General features: G+C 34.6%; 1 protein-coding gene across 4 annotated transcripts in view; it reads left to right on the top strand.

Moving 5' to 3' along the window:
• LOC120630930 (atypical protein kinase C) overlaps window positions 1–23,375 on the top strand; it is a 305,109-nt gene that overhangs the window by 32,145 nt on the left and 249,589 nt on the right. For 2 of the 4 annotated variants that reach the window (XM_039900277.1, XM_039900276.1), the window contains one exon: window positions 17,237–17,872. The exons of 1 other annotated variant lie outside the window; for it this stretch is intronic. In XM_039900277.1, coding sequence (XP_039756211.1) covers window positions 17,272–17,872 — 601 coding nt within the window. In that variant the 5' untranslated portion in view covers window positions 17,237–17,271. Of the gene's footprint in view, window positions 1–17,216; window positions 17,873–23,375 lie in introns of those variants that run through there. One more of the 4 variants, XM_039900278.1, reaches the window with a different exon arrangement.

Raw genomic sequence — 23,375 nt, 5'->3', positions numbered from 1 at the left:
CAGGTATTCAATTTTTCCGTGCCTCGTTGGTCTAGGGGTTAGCATGTTCACGAACATAATGAAGTCCTGGGATCGATTCCCGCGTTGTTAAAAAGTATATTTTTAAAATTCCGCTGATCTCGTGCAATCACAAAAGTTGCAAATCCGTATGTTGTGCGAACGAGATTCATCGGCCGCGTTTTATAGATGTGTTCTTTATAGGCGCGGGTCATTAAGTCTGAACACACTAACTCAAAGTATTGACTTTGCACACTATATGGAGCTCAGCCTGAGACGCCGACGAATGTTTTGTCCGTTATTGCTTTATGAATTATTGATCATTGAACTTGTTAACATACCAAACAGTTCGCATGTCTAGCTACGATATATTTATTTAAGTAATTTGAAAGTAATGTTTGTTACTTTAAAAGTGTTTGTATAACAAATCCATTCATCACATGTTCACCGTGTCCTTATTATCATCCGTCAAATCAAATAACAGACCGCGTGTTCCGCAATCACTTTCACTCAAGGCCGATACTTAAAACAATCCAAAACAGTCCTTAACGTAACTGATTACGGTTCGAAACGATTACATAGTTTGCTTGTCATGCGATAATAAACTCCATAAATGGATTACAAGATACTTATTCCTTTAACGGTGCATGTTCAGCATCAGTGGATTGCCATGCGTGCAGTGTTTGTGTCACTTTCCCTCCTATGGTATTTATTGGAGACGGATGCAGGGTTCTATACACAGGTTCTATAGTGTACAACGCAATCTAGACTATCTTAAGAGAAAGTTAAGAATGATCTTCTTAATTGTTGGTTAAGCTTTCTATAAGTTGCTATAGATATACACTGAATATAATGTTGGGATTGGAAGTTGGCGTAAAGAGAACTTTTTGTTTATTGATATGTTTTATTGTTAGAATGAACACACATCACGAGGGTCTAATGGTAGAGTATCGAATATTTCAATGCTCCAGCATTATAGCAACGTGGTGGGTTTAAGACTATTAACCACCAAGTTTAAGACCATATGCCTAAAACGTGGTGGGTTGGTGTATCTTATGATGATGTCCTCCATGACGAATCCGTCGACGGCGACACCTTAGCTTTTAGTTTAGTTTAGCCAAATTTAGTTTTAAAGATTCGATTGCACGACCCGCAGTAAAGTTAACCGCTGTTATTATAATAATATGTATAGGAAGGCTTAGGCCTAATCTTTTAGACGGCCGATTGGCGCAGTGGGCAGCGACCCTGCTTTCTGAGTCTAAGGCCGTGGGTTCGATTCCCACAACTGGACACGAAACGTTTGTGTGATGAACACGAACGTTTTTCGTAGTTTTTTGTAGTCTGCTGGGTTTATGGTCCTTCTGTCCTATGAAAGAAGAGGCTGGTATCCAACTGTCACTATCGTAACAATTCTAGGGCTTGGCAGTGCCCCGGGGTCTCTCAGCCTCCATCATTATGTTCGAAAAGTTATATAATATCGTAATTGAATTAAGAATTTTCAACTTCTTACTTTTAGGCCCCTGATTATTAACAAAGTTCGAACGGCTCGAATTGAAATAAAAAAAATATGAAGTAATAAATAAATGAAAATAAAGAAGCTTTGCGTAAAATATCACTTGCTTCAGGGGTGAAGGAAAACATCGCGAGGAAACCTGCATGCCTGAGAGTTCTACATAATGTTCTTTAAGATGTCCACCAATCCGCACTAGGCCAGCGTGGTGGACTACGGCCACGGCCTTAACCCCTTCTCATTGTGGTAGGAGACCCGTGCTCTGTAGTGGGCCGGTTACGGGTTAATATGATGATGATGATGATGAAATAAGTTAATATACTGCGGCATTACACACATCGCCATCCGTCCCCAAAGTAAACGTAGCTTCTTATGGGTACTAAGATGACCGAGGAATATTTTGTTGTATAAATTTACATAAATACTTATAATATTCAGATAAACTGCTGAGTTTCTTGCCGGCTTCTCAGTAGAATCTGCCTTCCGAACCGGTGGTAGAGTCACTACTCAAAGACAGACTTGACGTTTCAAAAGTGCTTATATTAGGCCTACTTGAAATAAATAAATTTCGAATTTTTTGAAAAAACACGCAGACTCTTAAGAACCATTAATGTTCATCACACAAACATATCCAGTTGGGGACATCGAACCCATTGCCTTAGACTCAGAAAGCAGGGTCGCTGCCCACTGCTCCAAATGGGCCTTCAAGTAGTGAAATAAAAAAAGAAAAGCTTCTTAACTTTTCGTCTTTTGCAAACAAAATTTATATTCTTTGTTTATAATTTTAACCTTCCAAATGTAATAATAGGTAGAACCAATTATAATACCAACATTGCAAATGAGGTTAGGGTCATAAAAAAATCTACTTGTCAAGGACCGGTTGTAAAAGATACATATAATTATCTACAATAATAATGATACATGTTTAGGCGTTACGAGTTACTTTGACCTTTAAAACGGATATCCTATAGCATGGGAAGATAACAGTGGGAATACGATTAAAGTAAATAAGTACTTAATATTTTAGGTTAATTTGAAACTTGAATATTGTGGAGTTATTCTTTTTAGCAGATTAACGGTGCCGCCGATCTGAGACCGTTTAAAAAGTCTAAAAGCTTCTCCAAAGTCCAAATGGATCACGTACTTAGCGCGCGTTGGTGTTCTGGCCTAACGCCTCACTATACCATTCAATCGCATTGTGTTGTATATTTATGACGGAAGTTTAATGTCAAACAGACCGCCGGCGCAATTACTAGCAGTAGTCAGTACGCAACGCTCTGCCGCGGCGTTAGGACACTTTGTCGTTCGCCTATTTTCAAACTCTTCAAGTTTATTCCATTTAGCGTATTTTATAAACACATCAAACCAGAGCTATGAGGAACGGTCTCTAATAATATAAATCCTCTCCATAAGAACTTCTTGTTTAAATTTCCAGTGCACCTGTGAAGTTCTTAACAAAGAACCTTCGAGTAACTTAATGTAAACAAGCTCACCAACTACGAGTATGTGTCTTGATTCTTCAAGTGTTATACTTCGTAAACTCACACAAAGCAGTTTACTCTTTCGTTCTGTTATAATTAACAATGACATTGTATATATATATATATATATATATATATATATATATATAGACTAGCGCATTTTATATGTTATATAGACTATTTTGTATTTATTTATATGCATAAATAACGTGTAAATGAATACCGAAATAATACTTCACAGGCTTTAGAAGTACATTTTATCTCTGAGACTTATCTGTGAAACCGAAAACCTCATAGTTTTTCAGTAAACCACTGCCATAGTTTGTACTGAAAGAATTCAGATACAGCTCTAACATCACATGCAAAGTAAAAACCATATAACTCCTGTCACTTTATTAGGTACGCGTTGCGTAGCGTAGGTACTAAGCGCGTGTCGGTATTTATCTTCAATAGGGTTGTCATAAGTAAACACTTAGAATGTTTTGAATTATTTTGTATGGAAAAATAAATATGATTCTTTTGATATATATTTTTTACAAAGTGATTCCTTATGAAATATTCTTATGCATCTAACAATATTATTCCTTAATTCTGTTACACGTTGTATGTATACATATATATAATATAAGTTAGCCCTTGGGTGCAATCTCACCTGTTGGTAAGTTATGATGCAGTCCATGAGGGTAGTGGGATAATCTGATAGATACCCTCTATCAGGTTATATAACCCAAAAGCCTAATCGGTTTCTTCGTAACGTCGTACCGGAATAGCGAATGATAGTTTCTTATTTTCAAGATGTTTTGTTTATTATATTAGTGATACATTGTTTCGCCACGATAGGACATCTGAAAGGTGAAATGGTACAAACCATTGCGTAACTATTTTGACGTTACGAGACGGTTATTAATAGGGGGGGTGAAATAGGGAATGAATGTTTTTTAGTTTCGAGATAATTTTTTTAAAATTTATTTTAGCTTTGGAGTAGTGATATACTATTTCGCACAGGGTATGCAGGTGATATAAAATAAAGAAAATCTCCAGCACGAGTTATAAATACTAGGCTAGGCTTTTTATAACTCTTACAATGCCTATCCTTAAGTTCTTTATAACTGGTACTGAAGATTTTCTTCATTTTATCAGATGTCACACCGTTGTGCTGTCAGTTGAATTGGTACAAAACATTGCGTAACTATTTTGACGTTACAAGACGTTTATTAATAAGGGGGTGAAATTGTGAATGAAAGTTCTTTATTTTAGTTTTTTCTTTTGTTTTCAAAACATTGCGTAACGCCACGCTTATTAATATAAGTTAAAAAGCGTTGATACTTGTGAGCAAAATTGCTCTGCAATAATCCGCTAGGAAATTGGCAAGTATATTGCGAAGCTCCGTATTGCAAACAATGCACGTCAATTCCGCGGGCAAAAGCACTCAATATGCGACACCTACATTATGAAGTTTACAACAGAAGCCTTCACCGGATATCTAGTATCTCTACGAACGTATTGAAAGCCTATAGGTATATATCTGAAATTGTATTATACATAAATAAATAAATAAATAATCTAAAAAATTACCAGGTAGCCTTTGACTACAATGCCGTCTGATGGTAAGTGATTCAAGGATGGTAACGGGCTAACCTCTCAGGGGTATGATAGTTATATTATAATGAAAGAACCGAAAATTCTAATTCCTAAATTGCCCCTGCCGTAGATCGAATTCTGGACCACAGTGGCGTGCACTTCATGCATATACAAAAGCACTGCCTACCCTAAAATTGGTATATTATTCTTATAGGAAGAGGATTTTTGCTATTTGATGCAATCTTCCTGCTATATGCATAACATAGTAAATAACTCATTGCACGCCACTGCTGGACCACCCGTTTATAAAATCACAAAACTCACTACTGCGCTAGTCGACAATAAGGTTTTTTTTATTCCACTTTCGGAAGCAAGGCTAGCAAAGCCTATATTTATATATCTTCAAATCTCTTCCACTCTTAACTTTGAACCTTTTATGATCAAGGCATATCTTAAAAATATGATCGATATATATCGATATACATAAATTGATAAAACACCGGAAATAACACATGTTTAATAGTTTACGGCTCGCAGTAAATTATCATTGTTTTTCTATGCATCTGCTTGTTTGTTACTCAAAGGAATGCGTTATAATGATTAACGTGAATTAATGAGTAAGTTCCATTTTTCCATATGGAAGACAAATACAGACGATCTTTTAATTTTATTTATGACTAGACGTTGCCCGCGACTATGTTCGCGTTTGTTTTTGTGTCTAAAGCATCCCGTACGAACAGTTTAGTTGAGACCAGTGTGGCATTCAATGTAGGTGTAGTTTTACTGATATTTTTAGGTTTTGTATTCTTGTGTCTAAAAAAATTTTGTTTTTAAATTCAAATTTTTTTTTTAAATTCTTTATTCATTCGGTAGTTTTCTTAACAATAAGAATATGTCAGCCCCATCGTTCCCTTTACGAAAATTAATAAGGATACTTTGCCAAATCCCGACATCACCAACAAATGCACGACATCTTCGTCTATATTACAAATTTCACACTTATGAGAACTGACCCTTTTCATAAGATATCCGAATTTGTTTAGAGGAAAATGTCCAGCACGCAGTCTCAATGCCATCACAACTTGTTGGCGCTTCAATTTCACTTCACTTCACTTAATAAATAAAATAAAATACCTAAACCACAAAACGAAACTTTTTTGCTTAGGTGTAGTCCTTCAATTTTTTATACTCGCCATAACTTCTAAATTCATAACAGTAGACCTGTTAAAACAAACTTGACTAAACTTTTATGACTGCATAAAAGTTTACCCCCGTTTATTATTACCCGTATATTATTTGGATATTATTTCCACTCGTGCGCCAATGCTCTGAATGTTGATAAAACTTTGGGTGAAGATACATTTTTATCCTTTCCCCGGGGAGATAATTGTCTACTGCCCATGCTGCGGTACAGTTTGATCTTAATTTAAGCATGTAAATTCGTCACATTGTAAATTATCCATTCTAATATTACTGGCTGACCCGTTTAGATTCATTTAGATTATTATAAACACAAACTGGACACTTTTCTATTTTTTATGTGAAACAGCAGATCTTGTTCGTTAATGACCAAAGCATTATAAAGTATAAAATGTAACAGCAATAAAATACGACGACATTTTGTATTTCATACAACATCTCAAAGCGCATAAGTCAAATAAGGTGCTTGTGTGATAAAAAAATAAACAAGTACTCCAACGCCCCGCCATCGCGCTTTTTGCGCCGTTTTTGCACTTTAATGGCAAATAAAATTAGTTGAAGCAGATTTCTGACAAACGAGACGCGCAGTCATGGATCGCTTGCCGTATCCGGTGTGAAAATAGCTTAACTGTCGCTCGGACTTAGGCTTATTGCACACTGACTTCTATCTTCACCTGTAGAACAGAACTGCGACTAAATTATTAACTTAAGTACTAACTGATCAGTGGCGTGCATAGAAGGTATGCAGATGATATAAAATGAAGAAAATCTCCAGTACAATTTATAAAAAACGTTAAGGATAGGCATTGTAAGAGTTATAAAAAGTACTGGAGATTTTCTTCATTTTATATCATCTGCATACCCTGTGCATACCCTCTATACACGCCACTGCAACTGATTGTCAGACGCAGCAGATTTTTTCAGCTATAAAATTTCTAGGTCCTGGTGACCTAGAAATTTAAAAAGTGCAACGAATTTCGAAACTTTAACGCAATCATTCTGTAATCTATATTTAGCTTTTAAAAAGTTAGCCACGTTATCACTGTCGAAACAAGTCAATAAAATATAACAAATCAACCGATGGACTTCCACTGGTGGACATAGGATTATTGAGAGAGTTCCACAATCCACGGTCCTGAGCCGCTTGTTTTTAGGGCTTCGAGCGACTAGCTTGATGTCGTCTGGTAGTTTTCGTGGTCCACCTCGTTGGTGTTCGACCATCGCTGCGTTTTCCGGTGCGAATTTGCCATTCCAGCACCTTTGAGCCCAACGTCCATCAGTTCCCCGAACTATGTGCCCCATCCACTGCCACTTAAGCTGCGCGACGCGATTCATTTAATAAAAATCCAAACGAAATTATAGTTAGAAAGGTAGGATGGCCAATGCAAACCGATGAGAATCGTGTTGTATGGACCCTTGCCACTGTTACCTATAAAGCAGAGCCGTGACTGAATGACTGACTTACTTATTTACTGACCGACAAACAGCGCACAGCATTGACTGGTGAACTAGAAATTTTAGTACCTGCAACGAATTTCCTGTTGTCAATACTGCACTGTCTAAAATCTATAGATTTTAATTCGTTGCGACATCCAGATAGTAAATATTTTCTTTGCTAAGTATCCAAACGAAATATCCTCCTTTCGCTAACAGTAACGCGCAAGTAAAATAACCTCCTCATTGACTTTGAGTAGAGAATTATAAATTTTTGTATTTGTAGCCTTTGTAACGAATGTGACATTATCTAATGCCCATGAAAGTATCATATTTGACTCACTTAAGTAAAAATATATGTACGTGAACGGGGCATCTTAAAAGATATATGAACCAAAATTATTCGTTAGATTAGTAAATAAAATATCACTAGTGTGATTATATTTGGACTATGTACTAACCTGAAATGTTAATGTTATTTATGGAGAACGAGTTTCTGAACCCTTTACTCTGGTTTGCCATACAATTGATATTTGCCATGCAATTCCGAGTAGAGTTTGCTCTGTTGAATAATATACACTCGTATCTGTTGTGTACCTACAGCTTTATTGTTTAGCTCAGGGCTAGGTCGATGACATACTGACATGACATCGAAATATGTGTATGTTTAATACTATCTTTCATCATCGTCATTATCATTTACCGGGCCACGACAGAGAACGGATCTCCTAACAAAATGAGAAGGCAGGAGTCCACCACACATGCCAAGTGCCGATTGGTGGACTTCACGCGCCCTCGAGAATATTATGGAGAACTTCTACGTTCTTCTACCGCTAAAGCAATAGTGATATTAAATTGCTGAAATTTAAAGGAAAAGCACATAACTCCGGAACTCGGTCCACCAGAAAAAGAAGCTGAGATGTAAACCACTAACTAGGTTATCACCGCATACTTATATTATAATCGTTAGATTGTAGTTATGTATTTATCCTTTCAAACATGAACAGTGCAAGGGATTGGATATATAATAAGAGTAGTTTTAAACAATCACAAAGTCATCAAGTTTCAGTGAAGTATGTTTCGGTGAACTCGCTTTCAATTGTTGTCTTATTCCATAGATGAACAGTAAGCTCTCGCATACATAACATTCCTTATACTTCAGTAATTGTGAAAAATCCTAAAATCATCATCCAGTTTCGGTGAAGCCTGTTTCAGATAGAGATCGTTGTGTTATTTTACATGTTTAGAATAAGCTCTCGTATGCATACCATTACTTTGTAGCCACTTTTCAAATTAGGAGTAATTTTGATTGATCGCAATCGTTATCCAAGTCGGTAAATTATCTAAGACCTAAATCAGATCCTCATCGGCCAATTTACAATACTTGTTGAAATGTAAATTGTTATAGTGAAATTGTTTGAAAATATAATGCCCTCTATAGGTTGGTATTAAAGCTATTCATAACTCATATTAAACAAACATGAGCTTCCTCGCAACGTATCCCTGTCGCATACCAAATGTCATCTTAATATTTAAATCGGCTTCAGTTTCTGCCGACCTATATCGCATTAATAATTGGTTCTTCCTTTTTAAAGCTTTTAGCGTTTTACCAAGTCTATATCTATCGATATAACATAGCTAGTTGTAATTTGCATTGGCTTCGGAACTAGGATTCGAATTTTAAAAATCCATTGGAATGTATTTTATAGCGCAATTCTTGAGGAAGTTCATAGGGTTTCGTTAGGAGATAAAAGTTAGTACATATTTAGTTTAAAGAACTAAATAGTAATCTATTTCACGTTTAAGGATTTATGTAAATTCCACCCCCAAAATGGATACATAGAGGAAGATGGGATATGTAAACTTATTAAATATGTCAATTATTTATTGATGAAAGAGTAAAATGTTCCTGGGATCCATTTCATTTAATATTCACTTTCATTTCATATTCCATCTAAAATTCATTAATATCACTTTTATAAATATTTTCATTTGTTAAATAGACTAATTGAGAGTAGAAAATTGAAGGTTAGATCAGCACATGTCAATACAAACTTATCATTGAATATTATGGAATGTCGCAATCGAAAGAAAATTTATTAATAATTTCATTCTTATTCGAACTCACAACCTTATCTTTTTAAAAGTCAAATAACATAAGATAATAGGGTGTACTTTCTTCCAATTTCACATTAAACAAACATGAGCATTTGCGATGTATCCTCGTATCTGTCAAATGTCATCTTAACATTTAAATTGACTTCAGTTTCTCCCGACCCATGTCGCTGTAATTTCTTTCAAGCATTTTTCGAACCTATTTTTTTATTTTTTATTCCAATACAAGTTACCACTTGACTGCAATCTTTTTTTTAATATACTTTTCATTGGTGGAAAGTGAAGATACGTATCTTAGATGGTAACCTGTAAGGGAAACCATCTTAGAACGACGTGTGGAGAGGAGGGCGGAATTTTCATCAATACTAGTCGTTGTCCGCGTTAATTACGGTATTTTACAAATCCCGCGTTAATCGTTTGTTTTATTTCTTTCAAATATCTGTATGAGAGAAATCAAGTTGAATTTTTACTTCGTTATGTTAGGTAGGTTATGGCGTGAAGGGTGGACAGCCAAACAAACAAACAAATATAATAATAATAATAATAATAAAGCCTTTATTTCCAACTTTAATCAATAACAATTTTTAGTCGTACATACATACCACTGTATTCATTGTAATTTTAGTCAGTTTGTGTATGTCAAAATTTTACAATCATTTGCTATCTTAAATTTAATCTTAATAATTTTTGTCATTTTAAAATCGTTGTATGTCAATGTTAGGTATTTAATGTCAATGTTAGGTATTCTACGTCAATTGGAATGCCCATTTTTGGGCATAGGCCTCCTCCATCCTTTTCCATCTGTTTCTCTCTCTCGCCAGCCTTGTCCAGGTAGCCCCAACAGCCTTGATAATATCGTCACTCCAGCGACGCCGCGGCCGTACTCTCGGTCGGCGATCTTCGCGTGGGAACAAACAAATATACAGAACCTGAAATGAGGGTCAGAGACTTACTAGACGTAAACTTCCATCATTTTGAATAAAGCTTGAGAGTAATTGCAGCTCTGTTAAATTGGAGTCGATGTTCGATGACACAAAATCAATAACATACAGAAACCGTGTACACGACTTATATTGAAGCTTCAAAACCGTTCCACTTTAGTAGTGTTTCTCGAACTCAAGTGCGTATTGCTAGACTTTTATAAGAACCGTGCCCTGTAGTGGCTCGATAATGGGTTGATGATGATGATTTGACTTATAAAAAGAAAATATAAAAAAGTAATAATTTTTTTTTTGTACTATGAAAAAATAAAAATTCTATCGTTGATTTTTAATCGATCCTAGTATTATGTACCAGTTGTTCTTTATTGCACCTAGGCACGGAATCTTTTATGGGACAGTCCAAGTCGCATTTACGAGCGACATTCTCGTAGCAGTTTTTTTCTTAGCTTTCGGAGTAGGAAATAGCGTATTCATCAATTTTGAACTTCGCGTTGGGCCCCAGTCCCGAAGCTAAATCTGTAAATCGCAGACTCGTCCGTTTCTGCACGCCTTGAGACTTTAAGATCAAAGTGCTTTTACGTTCGAACGATATCGCCGGAAATAAAGCGGAGATTTATTAAGGAGAACCCAACAAGGTTATGTATTTATAAAATGTTACCTTGCAGGATTGATTTTAAACCATCATTATTGGTGTTTGTTTAGAAATAATTTGGATTTACTCACGCTTGTTTGTTCCCCGTCTCACTTGATTCGAACCTTTCCAGATACTTAATATTGACGTCGTTAGCTTGAATTATTGTAGGGAAATGTCTTAAAGCTCGTCGTCGTGCATCAGATGTATGCGTTATCCAGTGTCGTGCATAGAGGGTATGCACAGGGTATACAAACAATATAAAATGGAGAAAATCTCCAGTACAAGTTATAAAAACTTTAGGGTAGGCTTTTAATAACGTTTTCAATGCGTATCCTAATGTTTTAATTAAACAGTCCTGGAGATTTTTTATATTTTCATTTTTTTCATCTGCTTAGTGCATACCCTGTATGCACGCCACTGGCGTTATATGTTTGGTGAGAGACTTCGGCCGTGGCTAGTTACACCACACTATCGACAAAGTCGTGCCGCTAAACGGTTTAGCGTTCCGGTGCGATGTTGCATATAAAACGATTAGTAGGATATTTTTAATATCACTGCCAAACCCCTAACAGGTTAGCCTGTTAGCCAGCAGGTCAGATTGCCATCGAGGGCTAATTTGTAATGGAATAGAAAAAAATATCTAGTGGTTATCATTATCGACTGAGAATTTAATCGACTCAATCATATTTGCATAGATAAGACATAATTTACAAAAATAGTTGGATACGCTTTAGATTATTCTGATATATCTTGTAAAAGCTTTCTTCGTAGGTATTAGCTGTTTTTTGTTGGCAAATGTATTTATTAAACGGATTTAAACAATGATATTCGCAATGATATCTTAAGTGTAAAATTATTTCTAAATTAACCTTTAATATCACGTACCTATTGAATGCTAATGACAAGCTCTCCGTGAGAACAAAAAAGTTATAACCACAAATATTTGTGACGCAATTTAAGGCTCCGTCACCGTTGGGAAATATTGTGCTAGCTAGTCCATAACATGAGCATATGGTCACATGGGTGGGAATAACATGTTAAAATTCGATTGACTCAATTCGTTTGTTTTTTTTTTTGGTTGTCATCTAAGTCATGTATAAACCGATTTGGATTATTCATTTTTTATTTCAAATAATATACCTACTTTCGAGTTTCTAAAACTTTTTTGAGTAATTCACTCATTCTACTCTTTTACACGACCAGGAATTTTGACAGTTATTTATAAATTCCTATAGTTTTTATTTGACTTTTACGAGATTTATTGAAATAACAGTATTTTTTTGTTAAAATCACATACCAACTAGTTAAAAACATAGCGAAACTAAATATATTACTGCCAAATATTTTAGAAATTCTATTAGAATACTAATTCTTATAGAATTTCTAGAATATTTGGCAGTAATAGATTAGTATCTATAATATAAAAATGAATCGCTGAATGTGTTGCTAATTACAAATCTCGAGAACACCTGAACCGATTTCGCTAATTCTTTTTTTAGAATATACCTTGAAGTACGAAGATGGTTCTTGCGGAGAGAGAAATTAAAGAAATTGCCTGATGAAGTATAAAAACAACACTTATCTATACTCCCATATAAACAATTCGTATTAAAAGTCAATTTGAACTTTAATACCATGCCATAAAGTGTAAGTGTTAGTGGAGAGTCCGGAAAAAAGTTAAGACGGGTAAAGAAATATAACATAGTTTTGGGAATTATACTAGACCCGATAGGTGGCGCTGAAGGTCCCGGTCTAGGTATTTTTAAGATATTAAAACCGATAATAACTAGTCAGCTAGTTTGCATATAAACAACCCTTTATGCCCAATTAAGCGCCTATAACTTGACTTAAAATGTATATATATATACTTATAGTCTACTATATATATCTACTATATATATATACTTAATATTTACTAAAAAACAACTAATTTAAAATATTTCTATTTAGCGTCAAAAATGTACGGTGAACGAAAAAGACATCATCCGATTGTCGCTTCTTTCCATTTTCCACCTTCAACGATCGTATCCCACAATTCTAATCGAGACGGGATTTTGATAAAAACCCCCCCTTGTAATACGAGAATGTATTTCAATCACGGCGTATCGACGCGAGATGGAATCGTAAACTGTAGACGGTCCCGCTGGAATCGGGAAATTGCCAAAATAAAAATGTTCACCGCGCTTTTAAGGGCTTCTGTAAGCTTAGCAACATAACAATGTTAAAGCTTTAATAAATTAAGCCAAACGGAATGAATGCATGCTATGAAAATTTAACTTAATTTGCTACACTGCGAAAAAGCAGGAGAATCTGTATGATGTTATTTATAATTTCTTCAATAATATTCCAAACCAAACAGATCTTCGGCAATGTACTCTCAACGCAAGTTTTGTATCGACACCGGAGCATCCTTAGGAGTTGTTGACTTTACAATAAGTTTACACTAAGTTGAGGATTTCATTAAGATCAAAACCGCGCTTTGCAGCATGCTATTAAAATAAGTAGGTGTATTAGCGTATATGGCAGTTGAGAATTACAACTCACCGCTAAATGACATAATATATAATACTTAGACATATTGAACCGCTAGTATAAAAATGAAAGTAATTAACAATCGATTTTATTCGACACAGATAAATGTTTACGGTTCCTCATAAAGTCTGTAAAACAGACAAATACTTACTCGTATTGTCTGTTGAATCGTGCGTTGTCTACTTTATCACAGGTGATGTAACGATGTCACCTTGAGAAGTCCTTGGGAAGTTTTTGAGAGGCAATACCTCTTGATTACCGAAACGATTAGCGTATTTAGATGTGTGGGAATGTTTATATGAGCATTGTTCGTTTATATGCGAACAAACACGTAAACAACACATTTGTTAGCCCTAAAACAATTTTGCATTGTTACGTGAAAATTCTTTCGTTTCTGTATTGTGGATCCGCTGAAATAAAAGGCACAGTTTGTATTAATACCGCAATGTTTATTTAAGTGGCGAGCCCTTTTTAACCGCCATCAAAAAAGAGGCGCGAATGTAGCTATGTTTTTTTAATCAGTCAGGTTTTAAATTTTTTTTTAATACGTACTTGCTTTAAAGTTTATATTAAGAGGTTTTATGTGATACCATTCATTGCGTCCGAAATAATAATTATGATTCATAGTTGAGATGAATCCACTGATATATCAATACAAATACATCAAATGTGGACCCGGCTTTACTTGCGTATTTAACTATATATAGATACCAGTACTTTAAAGCTACTTGTAAGATATTTAAAATTTTTACAAAGCTACTCAAATTAATTTACAAAAACTTATAGGTACTTCTTAAAAGTGGAAATACATTTTTTTCCAATTTATCTCCTTTCTTTGCATTTATGTTAAAGGTAGGATTATGTTTGTCAAATATATGACATAGGCTACTTTCAAGTGTGAATAGAACTATCTTCAGGCAAGCTCACCACACCTTTTAACTTAACTATCAGGTGGGATTGCAGCCAAGGTCTGGTTTACATATTTAACAATATAAATATTATATTGAGTCTTACTAACGATTTTGATTCATGGGTATATCAATATGATACGAATGTGGACCCGGCCTTACGTATCTACTAGAAAACCATTTAACTTTCAAGCTATTTGGCTCGAAGCTAACATAGAATGGAGCTTCTCAATGCATTCAAGGCAGCGTCTGTGTTAAAGGAAATGGTATAAAATTTCAGTACATTCTAGTTACAGTTTCTACCCACGTGTGATGTGTCATGCATTAAAATCATTATTTTTCGTTGTTATACGAAGCAAACACGAAGGAAAAGATTCACGGTGCTAATCAATACCTTTTTTTAAAATTAATAATCTGTATGATTTTTAGGATGGCGATCTGCATTCCTATAACTTACCATTTAAATTGGAACCCTCTCAGCTTTATATTTATGTTGACGAAAGAAGTTATCACCATCTCCTCACAATAATGGAAACATATGATCGCTTCCTACATGATGTCTGTGATGCCTGTGATAAGCCTACATGTACAAAGAATTTTGGAATTTGAGTTGGAATTTATTGAAAGGAAATATAGCTTTCTGTGTTCTTTATTTCTTCTGTGTCTGTGTGATGGGAACTGTAACAATTAATTCCAGTTACGGAATTCAAACTAGAGTTCTATTGCAACTACTATATCTGGTGTAACGGGTTAGTAGTCAAAGCGCTTTTTGACTACCGTTGGAATGACTCTAGTTCCGCTTTTTGCAATGTGAATTTTTAAGTTTCTCTTTACATCGTGCTACTAGTTAAAATTGGAAAACCAGTTTGAATGAAATTTCGCTGTTTCATTATTAACTCGTTCACAATACTTAAATTACCTATTAAAGTTATAACTTCTGTAAGTTCTTTGTGTTCTCTTTATTCTGTTCTCTTCTAGAACCATTCGATCTAGTTTCTCCCCTTAACTTTTTACCATTGAACCGCAAAGCACCGTGAAGATTTGCACTCCTACGTGGTTGGTACCTTGGAGATTACCTGAATTGCATCGCGAAGATCTGGAAAGCCCAGCTTCCATTTTCTATAATAGGCATCTTCTAGGCAAGCGCCTTAGGCTGCATTATCAATTACGATCAGGTGCAATTGTAGTCAAGCGCTAATCTATATATATTAAAAAAAAGTTTCGTGGAATTCAGCTTGAATCCGCTCAATGCTACATTATTTTGAAAAGAAATGGAAACAATTTTAGATTTTTAGTTTTCTAAGCATCGTAACCGTCTTTCTGTGTTTCTTTAGTTATCGAAGTGCTCTGTGCTAGCTAGTAGATGGATTGATCTCTAGAAAATAAATATACTATAAAAAATAAATAAATTTACTACGACATCGCCATTTTGCCACACGGTAAGAATAGCTGACTGATGAATATGTGTATGAATAATTTACTTAAATACTTATATTAAGCCGATAAACACTCAGACGATGAAAAACAGTCATGTTCATCACTAAAAAATATTGCCTTATTTTATTTTATTTTTCATCACAGAGAGTGACTTTACTTTAATTTACTTTTTAAAGGTCTTTTGAAAAGTTTATCTTGGTGATAGTTATTATATTCCTCAACTCGAAACTAACGAGAATATACTTTCCATTCGCAAAGCATAAAAGGCCTGTTACGTTTCAATGTTATCTAAAAATAGACTCTATATAAGCTTTAGTTTACAATGAAGAGTAGATTTTACAGAACAGATACTCTTAGAATAATATTAGTTTAAATTGTTGGCTCCGAATTCTGTTTCAGAATGGAACGGTGGTACGAGGGGCTTTAGCTCTGATAACGTTTACGTGGCTGGTAATTTTATCACCGCTGAGACAATATCGCCTTATTCCTGCTGACAGATAGGATTTGCAAGAAGCAAGATATATAATTCAGTACAGAATACTCGTCCTATTTTAAGCTTACCATGGTTTTGCAAACACTAATATAGTTCGATTTTATCAGATTAGAAAACGTATGCGTATATATTATGATCAAGGTCTTAATATATTATTAAAAGGTGCTACAGTACATGCATATTGAAATATTAATCGATGTACAGAAAACACCTGTTTTGTTTATTAATTTCATTAGATATACCAACGATACACTGTATTATCATTAATCATTTTAGATTATTATACACAACATTGAAGTAAGTCCGGTTAAAAATAATTATATTAAGTTTAAAGCAAAAAAAGAATAAAAGAATAAATATTAAACAAATGAAAATAATGATTCAAATAAAAAAAAAAACACTAAAAAATATTACTCTTGTTAATTTGAGGAAAAGCGTACACACTGATTGGCCAAAATATAAATCATACCGATGTTAATTTTTTTTCTCTTTCCTTTAGTTTTAATGAAAGAGGATTGTGCAGCAACTCGAAAAGTGGTCAAATCAAATCAAATCGTTTATTTGCAGATTGGTATTATATTGTTGGTAGGTACACAAAATATAGGGACAAACAATCCGCCTTAGATGGCATGCAACTTACTTACTATAATAATACTATCCTAAGTCAATCCACATTATTAAAATAAGAATAAACTTTAAGACTGATATTGATACAAAATTACAAATATCTAATCAATTCATGTCAAATTATAATCACTGTAAATGTCAAATCTATAATATTGTATCTGTTAAATATTCTTGGATGGTATAATAACATTTCCCAATAAGTAATTTTTTTATCTTATCTTTATAAGACTTAGGCTCGGTTAGGTTATGACAAGAACTATGTAAACATTGTTGTCTCTTGTTTGTAAATTAATTAAAAAAAAAAAGTCAATCGGACAAACATCAAAACCATCTCGTCCTTTCTCAGTGCAAAACATCTAAAGTGAAATAAGGAATGCAGTGATGGAATTTATAACTAATCTTGGTACGTTGAAGATAGTGAAAATGATCGTGCTTTCAAATATTTTCCGCGGAAGCCATTCACCACAGCAGTTACCCAGTGAATTGGCTGAAAAAAGTGTAAAAGAGAAACAGTCTAACCTAGTGTCACAAAGTTCGTTAAGGTTAAAACAACGGACGAAAACTCACGACAACATAAACGAAACTCTCAAAAATGAAAACGAGTCGAAAACTTCAGTTAGTGATAAAAGACTTTCAAACAGTGTGGATGCCATAGTTACACACAAAGATGCCAAAAGTAAAGTGATATGTAGTGCCAAAGGTTTATTAGAAACAAATTTAGATGATTTATTTAACGATGTACAGAAGATTGACGGTTGGGCCGTCGAACCAAAGAGTTTGGGTGCAAGTGAACCAACTTTAAGCTTTAACCAGAACCATTCGAGGGCTGTTAGCAAGCGGGAATCCCTCATGTCAGAAAATGATAGTGATGGCGATACGGCGACTGATAGTGATTATATGGACGATGCGGCGCGTGAGCAGCGGAAGTGTATGGGCGCGAGGCGTTTCGGACACATGCTGAGAAGAGTTCTCTCTCGAAATGGTAAGCCATTAGTGAATGAATTTCAATATTATGGAGACTGCTAGACACGACAACTATAAAAATAACAACCCTACTACTCAAATTCAAATTAGAAATTTATTTCAAGTAGGCCTAATATAAGCACTTTTGAAACGTCAAGTCTGTCTGTGTGTAGTGACTCTACTACCAGTTCGGAAGGCAGATTCTACCGAGAAGAAGCCGGCAAGAAACTCAGCAAATCTCACTCTCTCTCTCTCTCTCTCTCTCTCTCTCTCTCAGAAAACTCATTAGGATAGGTTTAAAATTATGGTTCATCCTAAGGCAGGTAGGCAGTCAGGTTGCAAATGTGTTATTGGTAGAAATACTACGATATCTACATCTATAAATGATTTTGTTTTTATAACTAATGCAATGAATATTGAGCTTAATTATCTATTATCCGCTAAAACCCGGCCAATCTGCTAAGTAAGCCATTGAGCAAAGCTTCGTTGTCGAAGCGTATAAAAATTGTTGAAATTATAATTTGCACCATGCAGATTAGCCTGGTGTTTGCGGATTATAGCATATTAAGCTTAAACTTTATTATACATCATGGAATTTTGCTAAATAACGCCTGCTTGCATCCAATATCTAAAAGTAAATAAAACGATTACGAATTGCTAAAAACCATACCTTTTCTTCAAAGATGAGGTTTAAAAAATTCGAGCTATTCGAGCGTTGTCGAGTCTATTATTATTTTCCTACGCTGATTTTCAGTTCGCTCATTTATCTAGTTTGCTTTTCTAAGCATTGTTCAATGAAATGGCCGAAAATGTAGCATCGCGACATTTACGTTAATTTTATTACTAGGTTTGTGTTTTTGCTTAGAATGAGTAATCACCATCATCATATCAACCCATTACCACCGGCCCACTACAGGACACGGGTCTTCTCCCAGAATGAGAGGGGTGGAGGCCTTTGTCCACTACGCTGGCGGTGGATTTGGTGGACCAGAATAAGTAAATTAATAAAAAAACCGATAGGTATTTATCCTTTGTCATGAAGTAGTTATTAACGATTGCTTGTGGTGACAGCAGATGAGAATACTGTTGTCTCTATACCTCCTCTTTGCACGGGTGTTGTACGAGGCGACTAAGAGATTATAAAATGATTATGGGCATAACCTTCCGTTGGGAGAGGCCTTTAGTCCAGCAGTGGACTGTTATAAGCTGTTGATGTCAGTACCGAAGATATTTTTTTGGTATTCGCATCAAGACACTTGATTGATAACAAAGTAGCTTAAACTGTTTTCCACCCCTGTCTTGAGTTAATAATAAAACCATTCGATCTTATTGTACAAATATTTTTAAGATTACAAATGTGATTGGAAAATGTGTTCTCATAACTCTTAACAATGCTTGCATTGAAGAGTGGGTTGACGTTACTTTCTTCTAGTCATTGATGCCGTTGAATTACAATAGCGTAGAGCTGGTGGGAGAGTATTTTATTCACTCGTTTATGTTGCAAACGTTACTAAAACGGCTAACGTATTGCATATACCTACTCATAATACGAAGTTGTCGCTGCATTACTTTTTAACAAAAACAGAAATTTCTTCTCATTTGCCACTCTTTTAGTCAGACACATAACAGAACGAAGTATAAGTTTACTCATATTACGAAGTTCTCGCCGCATTACTTTCTACCAAAAACAGAAATTTCTTCTCATTTGCCACTCTTTTAGTCAGACACATAACAGGACGAAGTATAAGTTTACTCATATTACGAAGTTGTCGCTGCATTACTTTCTACTAAAAACAGAAATTTCTTCTCATTTGCCACTTTTTTAGTAAGACACATAACAGGACAAAGTATAAGTTTACTTATTTTAAGAAGTTGTCACTGCATTACTTTCTACCAAAAACAGAAATTTCTTCTCATTTGCCACTCTTTTAGTCAGACACATAACAGAACAAAGTATAAGTTTACTCATATTAAGAAGTTTTTGCTGCATTACTTTCTACCAAAAATTGAAATTTCTTCTCATTTGCAACTCTTTTAGTCAGACACAACAGTATACACTAAGTATTATAAGTTTACAGTTACAAAATGTCATGTATTGATGGCATAATTCGGTCGAGATTCGTTTTAACAACAATCCATTGTTTGTATTTGATAAAATGAAAATTATACTTCTTTCTTTATATTTAATACTGTTCATAACCTTGAATATTCTATTCTATGAGTTACGAGTTACGCTGTCACTTCTAAACCAGGCATATACTAAATTTACCACTACCTCTTTATCTACTAAGACTGATACGGTAAAAATAAGATGGTTAGAGAAAAAGAATCAATGAAATGCTAATACGATATCTTAAAACCAGTTTCGTTATGCATCGATTTTCAATTAAAATTCGATTAGAATTACGCTAGGCTAATGGGACTGTGCACTTTGCGTTATACTCTTATTCCTTTCCCTGTTTCTTTTCTACAAGCTTTTATGTAACTTAGATTCGTGTGTTGTTTTTATCAACATATTATGTTAAATTAAAGCATATTTTAATGACCGACCGATCAAATTCGATCGACCGTCAACGGTCGGTTTTATTCATGAGTCACTATATAGCTCTTGGTGTACTTTTGTTCAACTACCCGCAATAGTGTCCAAATGTGTTAACCGTAAGAAAAGTATAACGAAAAAATTGCCCGGTTTGGAGTGCATTAAGTGTGGTATGCTAGTTCATGCCAAAAATAAATGTGCAGGATTGACAAATAAGCAATTGGCAGCATTAAAGGCAGCAGAAAACTTGGAATTGACGTGCAATGCTTGTGCCAACTCGCCGTTCAGGAAAAGTTCATTTATCGTGCCCTCTGACGATGAAGAGGAAGAAGATCCTGACGATTCAGACAGTGGACTCTCTCACTGGACTCGAAACGTTTCATATCAAATATAACAAAAGATATGGATGATGAATGGACTAGATGAAACCAACCGCTCAGAGCAATTTCTTAGTGACAAGGTGGAAGAATGTCTTGATAGTATTGAAGTGTTCAAAGAGAAAATTAGAGAAATTCAAAATAAAAATTACGACCTTACAATAGATCGATACGTGCATAGTACGTAGGCTACGCGACGCGTACCTAATAAAGAGACAGGAGTAACTTGATTTTACTTTTGCACCATGGCGTAATGCTGTGTCTGATTTCTTTCCGTAAAAACTATGACAATGGTTTACTCAAAAACTATTAGCGTTTCGGTTTTACAGATAAATCTCAGTGACAATAATGTACCTCTAAAGACTCTGAAGTATTATTTCGGTTGTATAAAAATTACTAGCCGGCTCGGGAATTTAATTGAGCACCTCGGAATCCGTAGACGGCATGCTAACTACTAAACCAACGTGATGGAATACACAAATGCACGACTCATGATGCGAAGCATCAGAGATGCTTTACGATCGAAAAACTTTTTCGCCTCATTTCGGCGGCTATTTTTATTATTATAGCCAGTTAGTTCACGGTATCAAGATATTTTGCATACTATTGTCGAGATAATTTAATGGAAATTAATTCCATACTTTTAAAAAATTGATTTACTGCAATAGAATTGGAAAAAAACACCAAAATAGGTCAAAAAATTTTCCTGTCCGTCATGTGTGAAACCCGAAAACACTCTAACTTGTGAAAAATCCATTATTTGAGTTAAATTTTTTTTTTTAAATTCTAATCGACGATTGTAGGTCACTGAATGCGAATGATTTATTAATTCAGTGTAGTTTAATTGCAATTAATAAAAAACGAAAACTGCAAGACTGTATATCTATATTTATCCATGTAAAATTAACATGGATGGTGATATATCTATATCTATAGATATTATGTACATTTTATTCCACCAGGGGCGCCTGTGCATCACTTTCCTAGTAGAGCTGGTTAATATTTTTTTTTTTCTTTTTTTTTTTTTTTATATTTGATAATTAAATTAGCATTATGAGTCGTGCACTTTTGGATTTTCAAAATTTTTTTATAATTTTTTTTACAGTACCCCGAATCCTAAAAAAAAGATAACAAAGAACCTATAAAATATCCCCGACGAAGCTGAGCGTGTTGAATTACTGCCGCGTCGGTTATTTATTTGTCTTCGATTGTAGCAAATTGCTTTACTGCTCTGATAGAGATGCTCTCAAGAAATCAAGCTTAGTTTTTAGGTACACTATAATTGTATTTTGTCGCCTTAATTACAATTTTTGTCTTCATCTGTAATTTTTGATAAAAGTGGTGAGATTTTTTAAGGGTTCCGTACCAAAATGGTAAAAAAAAAACTTTTGTGGTGCGAATAATTTTAGTAATTGTGTTAAAAATATGTTATAGTTCTTGAAATAGTGATTATCCCACTTTTTTATATGCTAGCGGTTCCCTGCGGTTTCACTCGATTTTTTATGGGTTGTAATGTTCAAATTCGAATTCAAAATTTCTTTATTCAAGCTTTTTGTCGTTTCAGTAATTCTCAACATTACTTACGTTTTATATAAACTTTGAACTTATTGAGAGACATGTCAACGATTTCATAATTCGGTAATTTGTTATGAAATAATATACAATCACCCTTTTTCTTTCAAATTCAAATCAATTGCAAAACTCCATTAAGGACAAAATACCGTCAAAGTGCGAGTCAGACTCGAACAGCTCTCACTATCGCGGTTCATGAGATACAAAACGATGGACAGACAGACAGAAGGACGTATGGATAGCGGAGTCTCTATAGAGTCGTAATAAGTACTTTGGATACGGAATCCTAAAAAGTAAAAGAACAGAGTCACTGGAGAGATTGTTGAATAGAAGTGACGCGGCGCCGTTCGCTCATTTATTTGTTTTCGATTGTAGCAAATTGCTCCGTTGATTGAGACGGTCATACAATCACGTTAGGTCCCCGGCGACCTCGTCTTTGCTTTGGCTTTGATTGTTTTGATCGTTGTCATTGACTTGTCCAGTGGTTGCCAACCTTTTATGAACCACAAATGAATACATTCCAAAGCCTAATACTCAATCTAAACTCTATAGTTAAATAAATAAGAAAGATTTTTTGCAGTACATATTTGAAAATTTAATTTTCGATTGTAGCAAATTGCTCCGTTGATTGAGACGGTCATACAATCACGTTAGGTCCCCGGAGACCTCGTCTTTGCTTTGGCTTTGATTGTTTTGATCGTTGTCATTGACTTGTCCAGTGGTTGCCAACCTTTTATGAACCACAAATGAATACATTCCAACGCCTCATACTCAATCTAAACTCTATAGTTAATATTATAAATAAGAAAGATTTTTTGCAGTACATATTTGAAAATTTAATTTATGTCCATAAAAATATAACAAAATTTAAAAAGAAAATGGACTCTAACAATATACATATTAGAAGTAAAAATAAACTCGTTGTGCAGTTTACTAGGCTACAAAAAATAATTTTATAACAAATTACCGAATGAAATCTTTGAGATGTCTCATAATAAGTTCAAAGTTTATATAAAACGTAAGCTTACAGAAAA

This window comes from Pararge aegeria, chromosome 17 (assembly GCF_905163445.1).
Source record: "Pararge aegeria chromosome 17, ilParAegt1.1, whole genome shotgun sequence".
NCBI classification, from domain to species: Eukaryota; Metazoa; Arthropoda; class Insecta; order Lepidoptera; family Nymphalidae; genus Pararge; species Pararge aegeria.
This window is presented reverse-complemented; position numbering and strand designations above follow the sequence as displayed.